At 41.0% G+C, this 15,976-nt stretch overlaps 1 protein-coding gene across 2 annotated transcripts in view; it reads right to left on the bottom strand.

Moving 5' to 3' along the window:
• zc3h14 (zinc finger CCCH-type containing 14) overlaps positions 1-14,801 on the bottom strand; it is a 32,654-nt gene extending 17,853 nt beyond the window's left edge. The window contains exons 1-7 of one of the 2 annotated variants that reach the window (XM_078406739.1): positions 14,666-14,801; positions 12,212-12,254; positions 9,289-9,403; positions 6,862-6,902; positions 6,490-6,697; positions 2,395-2,860; positions 1,646-1,797 (exon numbers count right to left, since the gene is read on the bottom strand). In XM_078406739.1, the coding sequence (XP_078262865.1) occupies positions 1,646-1,797; positions 2,395-2,860; positions 6,490-6,697; positions 6,862-6,902; positions 9,289-9,403; positions 12,212-12,254; positions 14,666-14,701 (1,061 nt within the window). In that variant the 5' untranslated portion in view covers positions 14,702-14,801. The remainder of the gene's footprint in view (positions 1-1,645; positions 1,798-2,394; positions 2,861-6,489; positions 6,698-6,861; positions 6,903-9,288; positions 9,404-12,211; positions 12,255-14,665) is intronic. The other variant, XM_078406740.1, reaches the window with a different exon arrangement.
• Between the last annotated feature and the right edge of the window lie 1,175 nt (positions 14,802-15,976).

Raw genomic sequence — 15,976 nt, 5'->3', positions numbered from 1 at the left:
AGGCAGCAAGTGAACAGTCAGTTCTTGAAGTTGATGTGTTGGATGCAGGAGAAATGGGCAGGAGTAAAGACCTGAGTGACATTGACAAGGGCCAAATTGTTATGGCCAGACAACTGGGTCAGAGCATCTCTGAAAGGGCAAGGCTTGTGGGGTGCTCCCGGTCAGCAGTGGTGAGTACCTACCGACAGTGGTCCGAGGAGAGACAAAGCACAAACCAGCGACAGGGTGTTGGGCCCCCAAGGCTCATTGATGCGCGAGGGCAGTGATGGCACCAGGAAGCACTGTGGGAAGATGACAAGTCGGTGGAGGGAGTGTGATGCTCGGGGCAATGTTCTGCTGGGAAACCCTGGGTCCAGCTATTCAAGTGGACGTCAATTTGACATGTGTCACCTACCTAAACATCGTTGCAGACCAGGTACACCCCTTCATGGCAATGGTATTCCCTGATGGCAGTGGCCTCTTTCAGCAGGATAATGCGCCCTGCCACACTGCATACATTGTTCGGGAATGGTTTGATGAACATGAAGTCAAGTCAAGTTTATTTGTCACATACACATACACAATGTGCAGTGAAATGATAGTGGCAATGTCTGCGGATTGTGCAAATAAAATTACAATTACAGCATATAAATTAAAATTAATACAGAAAAGAAAATTTAGTCCCTGGATTTATAATAGTTAACAGTCCAGATGGCCTTTGGGAAGAAACTCCGTCTCATCCTCTCCGTTTTCACAGCATGACAGCGGAGGCGTTTGCCTGACCGTAGCAGCTGGAACAGTTCGTTGCTGGGGTGGCAGGGGTCCCTCATAATCCTGCTTGCTCTCGATCAGCACCTCCTGATGTATAGGTCCTGTGTAGTGTAGGGGCGAGTGTAGTTCCCATGGTGCGTGCTGCCGAATGCACTACTCTCTGCAGGGCCTTCCTGTCCTGGGCAGAGCTGTTCCCAAACCAGACTGTGATGTTGCTGGACAGGATGCTCTCTACAGCCCCAGAGTAGAAGCATTGAAGGATCCTCAGAGACACTCTGAATTTCCTCAGCTGTCGGAGGTGGTAAAGGCGCTGCCTTGCCTTACCCACCAGTGCGGCAATGTGTGTTGTCCATGTCAGATCCTCTTTGATGTGGACTCCCAGGTATTTAAAGCTGCTCACCCTATCCACAGTAGACCCATTTATTTCCAGTGGCGTGTACGTCCTTGGATGTTGAGTCCTTCTAAAGTTCACAATCAGCTCCTTAGTGTTCACGGTGTTGCCCTGGCCTCCAAATTCTCCAGATCTCAATCCGATTGAGCATCTGTGGGAGGTGCTGGATCGACAAGTCCGATCCACGGCGGCTCCATCGTGCAACTTACAGGACTTGAAGGATCTGCTGCTAATGTTTTGGTGCCAGATACTACAGGACACCTTCAGGGGTCTTGTAGAGTCCATGCCTCGGCGGTTCGGCACTGTTTTGGCGGTACACAGAGGGCTAACAGCATATTAGGCAGGTGATCATAATGTTTTGGCTCATCAATATATGCCCTCATGTTACAACTTAATTTGCACAAATTGTAACAATTTCAGATGGAAGAAAAATGCCAACTACATATTGCAAACAAAATCCTAAAAGTTAGAATTTATAGATATAATTTCAAATGCTTTCCATACCTTCTTTCAGGTTTTGCTGGGACAGAAATACTGCTGGAAAGACTTCCTGTTCTTGAGGCAAAGTCATCATCATCTTCCTCACCATCGCTAGTCTTGTTTACTTTAACGACAGAACTTATGATATTCGCCTTTCTCTTTTTGGAACTTTCATCCTATGACACAAGAAAAAGCAAAACCCTTGACCCTTAATTATCCAGCCTGCATGTGATTACCCTAAGTAGCTTTCATTTCTTGAGTGGGGCTTTTTAATAATTTACAATTGAAAACAACCCTCTTGCAGAATGGCACTTAAATCTGCAACCCCCCACCCACCTGCGGGGGAGGTGGGGGTGCGGGTGGTGGTCGGTGCGGGTGTGTGGTGGGTGGGGATGGGGTGAGGGTGGAGGTGGGGCCCATTGTGATGTCAAATGCGGCTGAAGGGCAAGGCAAGTGGAAAAGTGATTTTTTTTTTAAACTTTAAAATGTCAATGACTTTTAAAATATAACACCAACTTGAACGAAACTTGCCACTGAACACCCCAGGACAATGGTGAGTAAGGTGGGCCTAAAATTGTCGCACTATCGTGTACCATTTTGGCTATATTTCGTGATCAACCAAACTGACAAACAAACAAACAAGATGAGTGTTTTAGTAATGTATAGATTACTGGCCTCAATATAGTTACAGAGACACCCAAGGTCCTGGAGAAAATAAATAAAGTGTTTGCATTATCCAGACATCATTATCGTGGTTATAAATTTATACTCACATCTCTACTTGATCGATCAGAGTTGGACTTTGTTGGCCTGTAGACTTGTACTCCACTTTCTGATAATTTGTTGTAAGCTTGCAAGGTGTTCTCATATGATCTGTAAACATTGCTGGTATTTTCTAATAGTCTGTAGCCATGCACGGAACCATCTCCTAACTTACATGGCTGAATATTATTCTGAGCCATCCTTAAAGACTGGGTGCTAGTTTCAGTTGCTTTGTACACTTGTGAAACGTTTTCTTGTGGCCCAAAAGCACCAAAAGAAGGGCACGATACATTATACAAAACTGTTACTATAGGTTTCTTCTTAGAAGATGATGGAATTTCCTGTAAAATGTTAAGGTCCCCATCTATAAGATCATCCAGTTCAGGTTTAATGTCAATTACTGCTTCAGAGGAGACCAATTCTGTTGAAGGCTTCACTGTTGGTGGTAAATGAGATGAACTTCTCTCCACAGTTGCTCTATGTATAAATAAGATAAAAGTGGTTGAAGAAAGCATCAGAGGTACTCTTACAGAATTTTACATATGTTTCTGAATTAAACTTGTGTTACATAACAAAGAGAGAAACCTAATTCATCTGGTTGAATATCAAAGCAATTTTGTTAAATCATCTCTAAAGTCAGAATTCGTAATGCAGTATAACTAACTTTAAAAAAATAATTTTCAAGACATTACAGTATTAAACTAGAAACAGTACTGGAGTAACCAGAAAAAAAAATGTTGAAAAACGAATCTATACTATTTGGTAAAAGATAAGAGTAGCAATCAAAACAAAAATATTGAAGATATTCTCCTCGACCTGAACCAAAACATCATCTGTCCATTTATTTCCATAGATGCTGCCTGACCTGCTGAGTTCCTCCAGCAATTTGTTTTTTCCTTAGGGTTTAGGTATAATGCTACCATGTCCTTAATAATGTGTTTTAGCAATTTTCCAATAATTACATCAGGGTCCGGAAAAAAAAGAGAGCTGTTAGAGGAACTCAGCGAATCAGTCAGCAACCATGGTGGGAAATGGACAGTCAATGGTTCAGGTTTAGACTATTCATCTGGGCAGATAGAGTAGAAAGGACATAGCCAGAATAAGCAGGTGTGGCAGTTCGGCAAGCTCTAGCAAGCAATAGGTGGGTATGGGTGAGGGCAGGTAGGAGCAATTTGGGTGACGGAAGAGTGAAAATAGCGATGGAGGCTGGGAGGTGATAACAGGAGACAACAAAAGGCTGCAGATTCTGGAAACGGATAAGATTGGAACAACAGGAAGAGGGTAGAGGTGAGCAGGAGAATGGGATGGGATTCATAGAAACATAGAAAATAGGTGCAGTAGGAGGCCATTTGGCCCTTCGAGCCAGCACCGCCATTCATTGTGATCATGGCCAATCATTTACAATCAGTAACCTGTGCCTGCCTTCTCCCCATATCCCTGGATTCCACTAGCCCCTAGAGTTCTATCTAACTCTCTTTTAAATTTATCCAGTGAATTGGCCTCCACTGCCTTCTGTGGCAGAGAATTCCACAAATTCACAACTCTCTGGGTGAAAAAGTTTCTTCTCACCTCCATTTTAAATGGCCTCCCCTTTATTCTTAGACTGTGTTCCCTAGTTCTGGACACCTCCAACATTGGGAACATTTTTCCTGCATCTAGCTTGTCTAGTCCTTTTATGATTTTATACATCTCTATAAGATCCCCTCTCATCCTTCTAAACTCCAGTGAATATAAGCCCAGTCTTTCCAATCTTTCCTCATATGACAGTCCCTCCATCCCAGGGATTAACCTCGTGAACCTACCTTAATAGCAAGGACGTCCTTCCTCAAATTAGGAGACCAAAACTGCACACAATACTCCATGTGTGGTCTCACCAAGGCCCTATCCAACTGCAGAAGGACATCTTTGCCCCTGTACTCAAATCCTCTCATTATGAAGGCCAACATGCCATTAGCTTTCTTCACTGCCTGCTGTACCTGCACGCTTACTTTCAGTGACTGGTGTACAAAGACACCAAGGTCTCGTTGCACTTCCCCTTTACCTATTCTGACACCATTGAGATAATAATCTGCCTCCTTATTTTTGCCACCAAAGTGGATAACCTCACATTTATCTTCGTTATACTTCATCTGCCATACATCTGCCCACTCAATCAACCTGTCCAAGTCACCCTGCAACCTATTAACATCCTCTTCGCAGTTCATTCTGCCACCCAACTTTGTGTCATCCGCAAACTTGCTAGTGTAACTTTTAATTCCATCATCCAAATCATTAATATATATTGTAAATAGTTGCGGCCCCAGCACCGAGCCTTGCGGCACTTCACTCTCCACTGCCTGCCATTCTGAAAAGGACCCGTTTATTCCTACTCTTTGCTTCCTGTCTGCCAACCAATTCTCTATCCATGTCAATACCCTACCCCCAATACCATGTGCTCTAATTTTGCTCACCAACCTCCCGTGTGGTACCTTATCAAAGGCTTTCTGAAAATCCAGGTACACTACATCCACTGACTCTCCTTCATCCATTTTACTTGTCACATCCTCAAAAAATTCCAGAAGATTAGTCACGCAGGATTTCCCCTTCATAACTCCATGCTGACTTGGACCAATCCTTTTACCGTTACCCAAATGCGCTGTTAGTACCTCTTTAATAAATGACCCCAGCATCTTCCCCACCATCGATGTCAGGCTAGCTGGCCTATAATTCCCCGTTTTCTCTCTCGCTCCTTTCTTGAAAAGTGGGATAACATTAGCTACCCTCCAATCCACAGGAACTGATCCTGACTCTATTGAACATTGGAAAATGATCACCAATGTGTCAGTCTGAAGAAGGGTCTCGACCCGAAACGTCACCCATTCCTTCTTTCCTGAGATGCTGCCTGATCCGCTGAGTTACTCCAGGATTTTGTGATACCTTCGATTTAAACCAGCACCTGCAGTTATTTTCCTCTACCAATGCGTCCACAATTTCTTGAGCCACCTCCTTGAGTACCCTGGGATGCAAACCATCAGGCCCTAGGGATTTATCAGCTTTCAGTCCCATCAGTCTACCCAATACTATTTCTCACCTAATGCAAATTTCTATCAGTTCCTCTGTCTCCCTTGATCCTCTGTCCATTAGTACATCTGGGAGATTGTTTGTGTCTTCCTTAGTGAAGACAGATCCGAAGTACCTGTTCAACTCTTCCGCCATTTCCTTGCCACCCATAATAATTTCACCCGTTTCTGCCTTCAAGGGACCCACATTTGCCTTCAGTAAGAGGAGTGTGTGGGTGATGGGCAGATGTGGTAGTGGGGAGTGGGAAAAGAAACAGAGTGATAGGGTGCTGTGGGTTACTGTGAAGGAGGGGTTGTGCAAGTGGACCAGGGTAGGTAAGAGGAGAAAGAAAGAGACAGAGTTACCTGAAATCAGAGAATAAAATGTTCCTCCCATTGGGTTATAAACCAATACCTGACTGGGACTGCACTGGGAGGCCAGGAAATGGAACTGAAAGCCATATGGAACAAAATGGCAGCAAAGACAAGTACCAAGGAAAGACATGTGGCTACGGTACCAAGTCTGGGTGTGATCGTGGTTGAAGAGTCAGAGTGCAGTGGAAATCAGAGGGGGAGAGAGAGCCTCACAGAACTCCCGTCAAAGAGAGGAGAAAATCTTCTTCAAAATGTGCCTACCTTGAAGAAACATTGCAGTGGAGTAGTAAAATGAAAACACAAGAGACTAGAATCTGGAAAATAACATTGTTAGATTTGCTACCTGCCTATTTGCTGGAACTATTCACAATCTATGGTAATTTGAAAGGTCGCAACTAATCCGTTTCTCTGCAATCATTGCAGGGTATCAGATCCAAAGGATGTGTCAGATTATCCTACCCAAGGAAACCGAATGAAGTAAACTGGAATTTTAGGTTAATTAGATTTATCGAACTTTTGAGTATGTAAACCAACAGCCGTGCTATAAATTGAATGAGGTGCTCGTGGAGGATTCAGCTGAGCAAGGCTTTCTTGGCATCATTTATTTTCTAAGGACATTTCAATTTTTCCTACTATTATCTTGTTATCTGCGAGTTATATACTCAATGATAGAATTTTAAATGGCATTCCTACCTGATACCGGATATTGACCGCTCTTGTAATGAGCTGGTAGAAACTCGAGAATCATTTTTCTCAGAATGTGTGCTGGACACAGCAAGAATACGAACATCTTCACTAGTTTGATCACCACTTCCACTGACGGCTGCTTGAATCTTCTCGGAGGGAAATATATTACAATCTGTGTAGTTTGGCTGTTTCTTCACAGTGGTGGGTTCTTCAACTCATAAAAAAAACAAAATAATTTCTGACGATGCAAACTTTAAATATTGATTTCCAGTATTTGCTGACTATTTTAACATTCAATTTAAATTTGAAAATTAAAATTTGCATTGAAATTAAAATGCAGAATTTAAATTTGAATAAAAGTGATCTGGATATACTTACCAACCGTTACAGAGCGTAGCTTGTCAAGGACACCATGCAGCCTAAGTAAAAGGAGTACATTAAGTTCCCAGAATACTGAAATTCTTAAAATTAAAATATTATTTAATTTTACATACTTTTACTCGAGGTTAGGTTTCTACATAATGCATCAAATTTCCCACAGAATTTCGCAACCTAACTCAGTCACGCAATGTCAAGCACCCCTGATGTTTCAAAAATGTGTCTCCAAAAATGAACATTTCCACCAATAGATATTTTCTTTACAGAGTTACACTCATACGGCACAGAAACAGGCTCTTTGGCTCACTACAACCATGCAAACATTTTTGCCCCCATTAGAATCAAATCCGTCTAAGTCTTGCCTCTTTAAGTACCTGTCTAAATGCCTCTTGAATGGAGCAATTGTAGCTGATTTCACTACTTTTTCTGGGAGAACATCGGTATATTTTTTACTGCACACGAGTTGATAAAACTAATATTGATATAGCTCCGCTGTGATTGTGATTAAACTACATGATGAAATGTCCCATGGGCTGAATGATATTTTCTTGATCTTATGTTCACAGCATAAGGCTTAACATTTTGAGTATCTGTCATGCAAATCAACTAATCTCCTCAAATCATTGACTCAACAGAAAACTAGTTTGTCAGGGAAAGAAAAGGAAGGACAGACAGACAGACAGCCAAGACAGACAGACATAGATAGATATAGATAGATAGATGGATGGATGCAGGAGGCCACATGGCCCTTCGAGCCAGCACCGCCATTCATTGTGATCATGGCTGATCATCTACAATCAGTAACCTGTGCCTGCCTTCTCCCCATATCCCTTGATTCCACTAGCCCCTAGAGCTCTATCTAACTCTCTTTTAAATTCATCCAGTGAAATGGCCCCCACTGCCTTCTGTGGCAGAGAATTCCTCAAAATTCACACTCTCTGGGTGAAAAAGTTTCTGCTCACCTAAGTTTTAAATGGCCTCCCCTTTATTCTTAGACTGTGTCCCCTGGTTCTGGACTCCATCAACATTGGGAACATTTTTCTTGCATCCAGTTTGTCATAAGATCCCCTCTCATCCTTCTAAACTCCAGTGAATACAAGTCTAGTCTTTCCAATCTTCCCTCATATGACAGTCCCTCCATCCCAGGGATTAACCTCGTGAACCTATGCTGCACTGCCTCAATAGCAAGGATGTCCTTCCTCAAATTAGGAGACCAAAACTACACACAATACTCCAGATGTGGTCTCACCTAGGTCCTATTCAACTGCAGAAGAACTTCTTTGCTCCTGTACTCAAATCCTCTCATTATGAAGGCCAACATGCCATTAATTTTCTTCACTGCCTGCTGTACCTGCACGCTTACTTTCAGTGACTGGTGTACAAGGACACCAAGGTCTCGTTGCACTTCCCCTTTACCTAATCTGACGCCATTGAGATAATAATCTGCCTCCTTATTTTTGTCGCCAAAGTGGATAACCTAACATTTATCTACATTATACTGCATCTGCCGAATCACTCAATCTGTCCAAAGTCACCCTGTTTTCCACTTACTGCAAATCTCAACAAAACAATATCATAATAATTGAACAGATTGGTTTCCAAAGATGCATGAGGGATAAGGTAGGGTTCACATTTTGGGTCACTGAACTTTTATCCAAACCAAGAGATGTCACTGTGACAAGGAAGGCGATCAGGTATAATCAAATAAAAAGATCTTTGGATAGGATAAGGAGAGAAATGATTGAATGATTGAAGTGAAATGATGAAATACAAAGGTGAGCAATGAAGATGTACGTCAATAGTTACAGCAGAATTATATGTTCCCACATTCCAAAGATGGCAGGTTTGTAAGTTAATTGGTTGCTGTAAATTGCCCCAAGTGCATAGGGAGTGGATGAAAAAGTAGGATAATAAAGAACTGGTATGAATGAATGATCAATGGTCAGCGGGGACTCGGTGAGTCAAAGGCTCAAGTTTAGTCTCCAAACTAAATTACAATTGAAAAATTGGTTGGGTTTCAAATGAATATGCCTTAAGTCCACCTTTGGAACTCTGAATGATTTGAATAAGTTCTATGTTTTAGAACATACTGATTTTTATTTCGGCGGCCACCATGTTAGGTGGGGGAGGGGACGAGGGTACATTCCCAGAAAGCAGATCATATTACGATTTCACAAAGTTGCACCACCTGCACAAGCGTCAAGAATTACAAGATGAATAAAAATCTTGCATTTATTTACTTTGTTTCCCCATACAAATTCCATAAGAGCAAATTTTATTTCCTATTTCAAATTTTTGGATTGTGTTTCTCTACTCGAATGGTTCGAACATGTATTTTAAAGCACAAGTATCAAAACATATAAAACAGTTATATAATGGAACAGAAAAGAAACTGAAGTTTAATTAAAATATTAAAGAAATGCTTACCACACAGTAAATTTTTGGGTATTACTTCCCAGAAACAGAGCAAGATCTTCTGCCATTTGCTCTTGACTCTTTTTATTGGCTACCATAACCATAATGTAATCTGGTAGCTCTTCATCTACAGATGGGAAGGAAAACAGACTACACATTAGAATCACAAAGTTAAAGAAAATTGTACACTTAAAGTTGTAGTTATTCTATTCCACATTCCACTGTCACATCCTATTGTGTAAAGTTTCAGAAGATTGAATGATGGCTAATGTTGCACTGTTATTTAAGTAGGGCAGCATGGAAAACCCAGGGACCTACAGGCCAGTGAACGTGACATCAATGGTGGGTAAGTTATTGAAGTGGATTCTAAGGGACAGAATCTACCAGCATTTTATAGACAAGGACTCATTAGGAATATTCAGCATGGCTTTGTTCATGCGAGATCGTGTCTCACAAGAGTTTTTTGAAGAGGCAACCAAGCAGATTGATGAGGAAGGGGCCCATGTGGTAGAATAGATCACATGGGATCCAGGGAGCTAGTTAATTCGATAATTGGTAATGTAGGAAGGTATGCAGCACAACATGATGGTGGAAGATGGTGCTTTTCAGACCAGAGGCCTGTGATGTGGTGTGAACAAGGGTCGGTAATGGGTACATTGTTGTTTGTCATTCACGGAAACAATTTAGATGAAAATGTACAAAGCATGGTTAGTAAGTTTGCAGTGGCACTAAAATAGGTGGTATAAAATTGGCCCAGTCCATCACAGGTTCTGACCTCCCCACCATCAAAGGGATCTACAAGAGTCGCTGCGTCAAAAAGGCAGAATTACCACTGGATTATCCCTCCAACACCGTGTTTCTTCCCTCAAGGCCTCAGATTAAACTTTATTCCCTCACTTGGTTATATTGGACAATCGGCAATAATGGACACCGTACCCCCCTGACCCCTTCCCCTTGTGGTCTGTTATTGTGAGAGATGACTGTACTTGGATAGGAAATGTTTTGCGGTTTAGGGGGATATGGGCCAAACATGGGCAAATGGGCCAAACATGGGCAAATGGGCATCTTGGATAGTGTGGACAAGTTGGGCTGAAGTGCCTGTTTCCCTGCTGTATTATTCTATAACTTTTTTTTTTACTCACTAAAATCAACCCGAGAATCTCGTTCCTTGATCTCCCCATTTCACTGGTATCAATGTTGAACACAACCTCCAGCAGTTGCTCAGTGTTGGTAAGCTGGGTCAAAGGGCCTGTTTCCACACTATGAATTCACTGAAGACACAAGGAACTGCAGATGCTAGTTTACAAAAAAAGACAGAAAATACTGCAATAACTCAGTGAGTCAGACAGTATCTCTGGAGAACATGGATAGATGATGTTTTGAGTCTCTTTGGAGAACATAGATATGGTGACGTTACGGGTCACCTATCCATGTTCTCCATAGATGCTGCCTGACCAAGTTACTCCAGCACTACTCCAAGCAGTTAACTCTGCCCCCACAGATTGCTACAAGAGCTCAGCGATATTCTTGTTCTTGCACCAAATTCAAAATAATCAGAGACATGTAATACAGAATCTTTTGGCCCACTGTGTTCATGTCAAACGAGGCAAGTTTAATTCCATTTTCCAGCTCATAACCTGCATCTTCACAGATTCTTCAAATGTTCCCCTTTTAAATGTAATGAGGGTTTAAGGCTTTAACACCTTTTCAGACAACAAATTCCACACCCCACTACTCTTGGGGTGAAGACCATCTTCTTTAACCACAGGTGAGAATCCGGAAAAATAGTTGGTGGCTTATGTTATATCATTATTTAAGAAGGGCAACAACGACAAGCCATTGTTGACATTGAGTCAGGTGGTGCTTCAAAAGGTCATCTATTGTAGGAATACCCAAGAAGAGCATGACGACCTGCCTTAATGACTACCATATTGTAGCACTTCCATCCACCGTAATATAATGCTTCAGAGAAATTGGTTATGGAAAGAATCAACTCCTGCCTCAGAAATTACTTGGATCCACTTTGCCTATAGCCACAATGGATCAACAGCAGATGCTATCTCACTTGCTTTCCACTGTGCTCTGGACCATTTGGATAACAGGAACACAAATGTCAGCTCCTGATCATTGAGATGCCCCTGTGTAATGATTCTTGAGGAGTAAGCGCTGTTGCCAATTCGTACTGATTATGGTATGCTGATGAGAAAGTAGAGGATTCAATTATGTCTGGATGAGTAGGGACACAGTTCGCCGAGTTTGATGATAAGTTTGTAGGGGACAATGGGGTTGAGCTGTAGTCAATGAACAAAGAGACTGCTGTTGGGAGTTAGGAAGTGACCTTCGAATTAGTTTTATGAAGTCCCCAGTTATAATGGGAAAAGTGTTGGGGTGCGCAGTCTAGGGTTTGTTGACCATGTCATGCAGCTTCTCCACTGCTAGCCAAACCTCTTCCCTGGGCAGATGTAGACTGCAGTCAAGATGAATTCAGGCGAATTCCCTTGGGAGATGGAAGGAACAGTACTTCACTGTTAAATGTTGCAAGTGCAGGGAGCAGTAGTTGCTACAACGAAAGGTTTATCATTAAGCTGACGCTGCTGCCTCACTCATTACCCAAAGACATTGTTCAGTCCATGTGATAGATTAAGAAAACATCAGGTTGGAGGGCTGCTCTGGCAGGTCGAAAGCTGCAGATGAACCATGTCTCTGTGAAATGGAGTTCCTTTATGTTCCCTTGGTAAAGCAACCACATAGCAGATTTCCAGTTAAAATGTTACATTCCTCCCATCAGCACGAGGGAACTGAATTATAATTCAGAAAAAAATGGAACTTTTCCTGTTGCGCTGGAGTTTCTCTCCAAAATGGTGCAGAGTTTTAACATTTAGAGAATGTGCATTAGTACTAACGGTTTAGATATGAAGCATCATTATATGCTTACCTGCATAAGCCCCAAGCTCTTGCAGTTTTCCCTTAATGGCAGTCTGAAAGTTAAGTACGTTAACATATTTGAGCAGATCTAATACCAGAAGTCTACATAACATTATAAACAAAATATTGCATCTATGAATTATATATAAAAGAATACTTCTTGTATTTGCACAATACCTTCAAGAATTCACAGTCTCAGTCATTGAGTACTGGGTGAGGGAACAATTCCAGAAAAAAAATTGGGAAGTGAATTTTTGCCTACACTCTTGGACATCATTTAGGAAAACTTAGAATTTTTTTTGAATAGAGTTATAATATTAAGAATTTCTGTACGTAGAAATTAATCGATTGAAACGGAGTGCAATGTTTGCTCTATTCTGGACAACTCATAAAATTTTACTTTTCACCACCCTTTACCAAGGATCTCACACTATGTAAAATCTAAACTGCTGGAACAATTAATTCCTTACAAAACTGACATGTTTGCAAAAATAAAACATGAGGCCAACTTAAAACATAGGCATTCGCTCAAACATTCTACCACCTCAACTTATGTGTAATAACAGCACTAAAAATGGATGAAGAGATGAGTCTTAGTAAGGTCTTTAATCAGTGAAGTGACAAATACATGCATATTTGGCATTTAACGGAGGACCGCTGTCAAGTCACGTTCAATTGGTAATTATACCTCGACCATCTAGTCTTCTGATCAGACGCCCCACCCCCTATCTGCTTTTCCACCTACTCTCATAAAACCCAACCTTCTCACCTGGATGTTCATCTTCTTCCCTTAAGTACATTACAGGGTTTCTTAATTAAAGTATTACTTGAAAGCAAGCTGTTGAAAATTAATGCTGATGTTGAATGTAATGCATATAATGCATCATTTCAAATAAACTATTTTTCATTATAATACCAACATTCATGGATGCAAACATTTTTTTTTTTTGTAATAGAAACAGATAAAATTATTTGAGTTCAATATTGGCACACTTATCTTCATTGACTTGCAACAGTTGTGTGTCTGTAAATTTATGTGCATGCTTTTCTGATGTCAGTTAATATCCTGTTCAATTACTACTTTGTCAAATGTGGTCTCATGTGCAAACTTTAAAACTATATTCAACAATTTTTTCAACATTTTTTTCAAAAATTGGAGCAGCTCACTCCATTTTTCTCAAGTCAGAGCCAATACATTCTGTTCCTGCTTAATTACACCCTTAACTTACCAACATCCCTTTACATATACCAATCAAGTCATTAAAATGATAATATATGCATAGTTTTCATACTGCTGTAAAAGCACTGATCTTGGGAGAAACAAAAACTGTCAGGCAGCATCTGTCACTGCAAACAGCAGTTTACAAAGTGCAAATAAATCAACAGAAAGGTACAGCAAACCAGATAAGCATAATGATGAAGAAAGATCAATAAAATAGTTTGTAAAATGTTTAAACCATAAATATAATTAAATAGAATTATGAAGATAAAATAATAAATTGGGGAAATAACATAGGAAAGACAGATGACAAATCGTAAAGTAAAATCTGTTGATAGAGAGCATTAGCCTTGTGAATTGCACACATGTTGATCCATAAGGTATTGTAATGGGCACCAATTATGATCTTAATTCATTTTATTTAATTAACTTCCCATGGTTTGATTTGAATATGCCTCTGGAACAATGGTCCTGAACTACAGTTGCTTGTCCGGTTGATAAATCTCAATGTTTCTTTGCTCCCAGTCTAATTTGATCACACTCATTAAAGGCCTTTGGAAAATTTGTCATTTGACAATTCCTACATAAATATATTGTTGAATAGCTGAATCCAGATAAAATGCTTATTTAGAATGGGGGTAGAATAGCAAAGCAGTTTTTAGTGAAAATAAAAGTGATGTGCTTCTTCTGTAAAGTACCCAAGTGTGACTGTAAAATGAGTTTCAACTCTTTTTGTCCAGCAGGCATACAGACCAACGTGTAAAAATCCAAGCATTTGCCACACAGCTGCTGTTGGTGAATCTGTACCCACACCAAATCATGGAAACAGTACCAGACGAAATGGTTTAAACTTAAACATAGAACATACGTGAATTAAGACCAGCCAGTTATTTTAATATCAAGCAAAACTATTTCGGGCTAAATTGGAAAAGGGCTATTCGCCGTGTTTCCCACCCCCCACTTGTACCCAATATCTTTACTATTTCGACAACCACAGACCTATCTATCGCTGAAACGCCGAACCCCGAAATGGATACCAAGCCTCGCCGTCAGTGAAAAATATCTTCCCGCAGACGGCGTGGAGTTAGTAAATTCGCTGGAGTTTAAGCCAGTAGTGTCGGCCCCGAGAGCGGGCCCCGGCCGCACCGGTAACTTGCCTCCTAATGGAGGCTCCGGCCACACAAGCAGGAGCTGGGCCTAGGCTAGGGTCGCGGTGAACCGTCACATTCTCTCCGCAGCACTTACTCTGATCTTGCGGCTGATTTCTGTCCCTATTTCCATTCCTAGTTACGAATCGTCGGCGGCGGCGGCGGCCACTCACTCGCTCTCGCAGCAACGGCTCACCAACCGGCTGCCCCGGGAAGGACGGAACTGCATTCAGGTCAAACTTACCCCCGCCACTGCAACCGGATTGCGCTCAGTTAACATTTCGAAATGCAGCAACGTTTCGCGAACACATTTCAGTTATGATAAATTCGCCAAATATCAAATGAACTAAACTGAAAATACGGGTAATGTAGAATGTTACACATCTGCGTGAGTGGAGTTGATCCAGAAGTACTGCAGAAATTAGAAATAAAACAAAAGGATAGTGGTACTACTAGCAGGTCAAATGGCATCTGGAGTAAAACAGTCAGTGATGGTTCAGGTCTGAGGTTTTACATCAGTCATGAAATTCAGAGTTATGTGGCTGGGGTTGGAAGGTGGTCTTGAAGGTTAGATCGACCATGATCGTATTGAATGGTAAAGCAAGTTTGAGGGACCCACCTGATCCCATACTTATGCTCTTTAATCGGAACATTAAAAGTTTTTAGGCCACGTGTTCTGACAAACCAAACTCAGTAAGTCTAGATATTTGATTATGAATTGGGCAAGTAATACAAAAAATATATACTAACATATATTAAAACATGAAGATTTGTTGTGCAAATTTATTTGTCCTGTTAAATTATTAACTGGCAAATAGAACCACTATATCCGTTTTTCGAGCCGTTATTTATACTTGACCTATGCAATATGTGGCCCAGTTTGTGCAGGTAATTTCATGCAGAATTGTTCACATTCCCAGCAAAATTGTTGCCAATCTTTGAACTCTTTGAATAACTGCTCTTATAATTTAAGACAAGTGCTAGAAATTCTGCTCTTATAACTTGTGCTATGTCAGACATAAGATCAATAAACTCATTTTTTAGATGAAGATTACACAGGTCTGGGGTGAGTTACATATTGTATGTTGTATTTTTTTGCTTCTAAGTGTTCATTTAATTCAATTTTTTAATTTATTAAAATATTATAACCTTTTTCTTTTAATAGTTTTTGTATGTTTCTGATGGTCAGAGACATTCAAGAGCATTGAAAGTCTTTGACTTTTGGAATAAGCGAGGATTGGTCTTTTACGGGCAGTGCTTGTTATGTCACCAGATTAAAGGCTTTGCTTCCACTCAGGACCTGGCCACTCATTTTCATGCAAGTGAGATTGGTGAAGGTGGGTTCACAGGAATGGAATGTAAGTGGCAAGGCCATTCAGGAAAATTGAAGCCTATTTTGCCAGTAACA

Source organism: Rhinoraja longicauda, chromosome 10, assembly GCF_053455715.1.
Source record: "Rhinoraja longicauda isolate Sanriku21f chromosome 10, sRhiLon1.1, whole genome shotgun sequence".
Lineage (NCBI taxonomy): Eukaryota > Metazoa > Chordata > Chondrichthyes > Rajiformes > Arhynchobatidae > Rhinoraja > Rhinoraja longicauda.
This window is presented reverse-complemented; position numbering and strand designations above follow the sequence as displayed.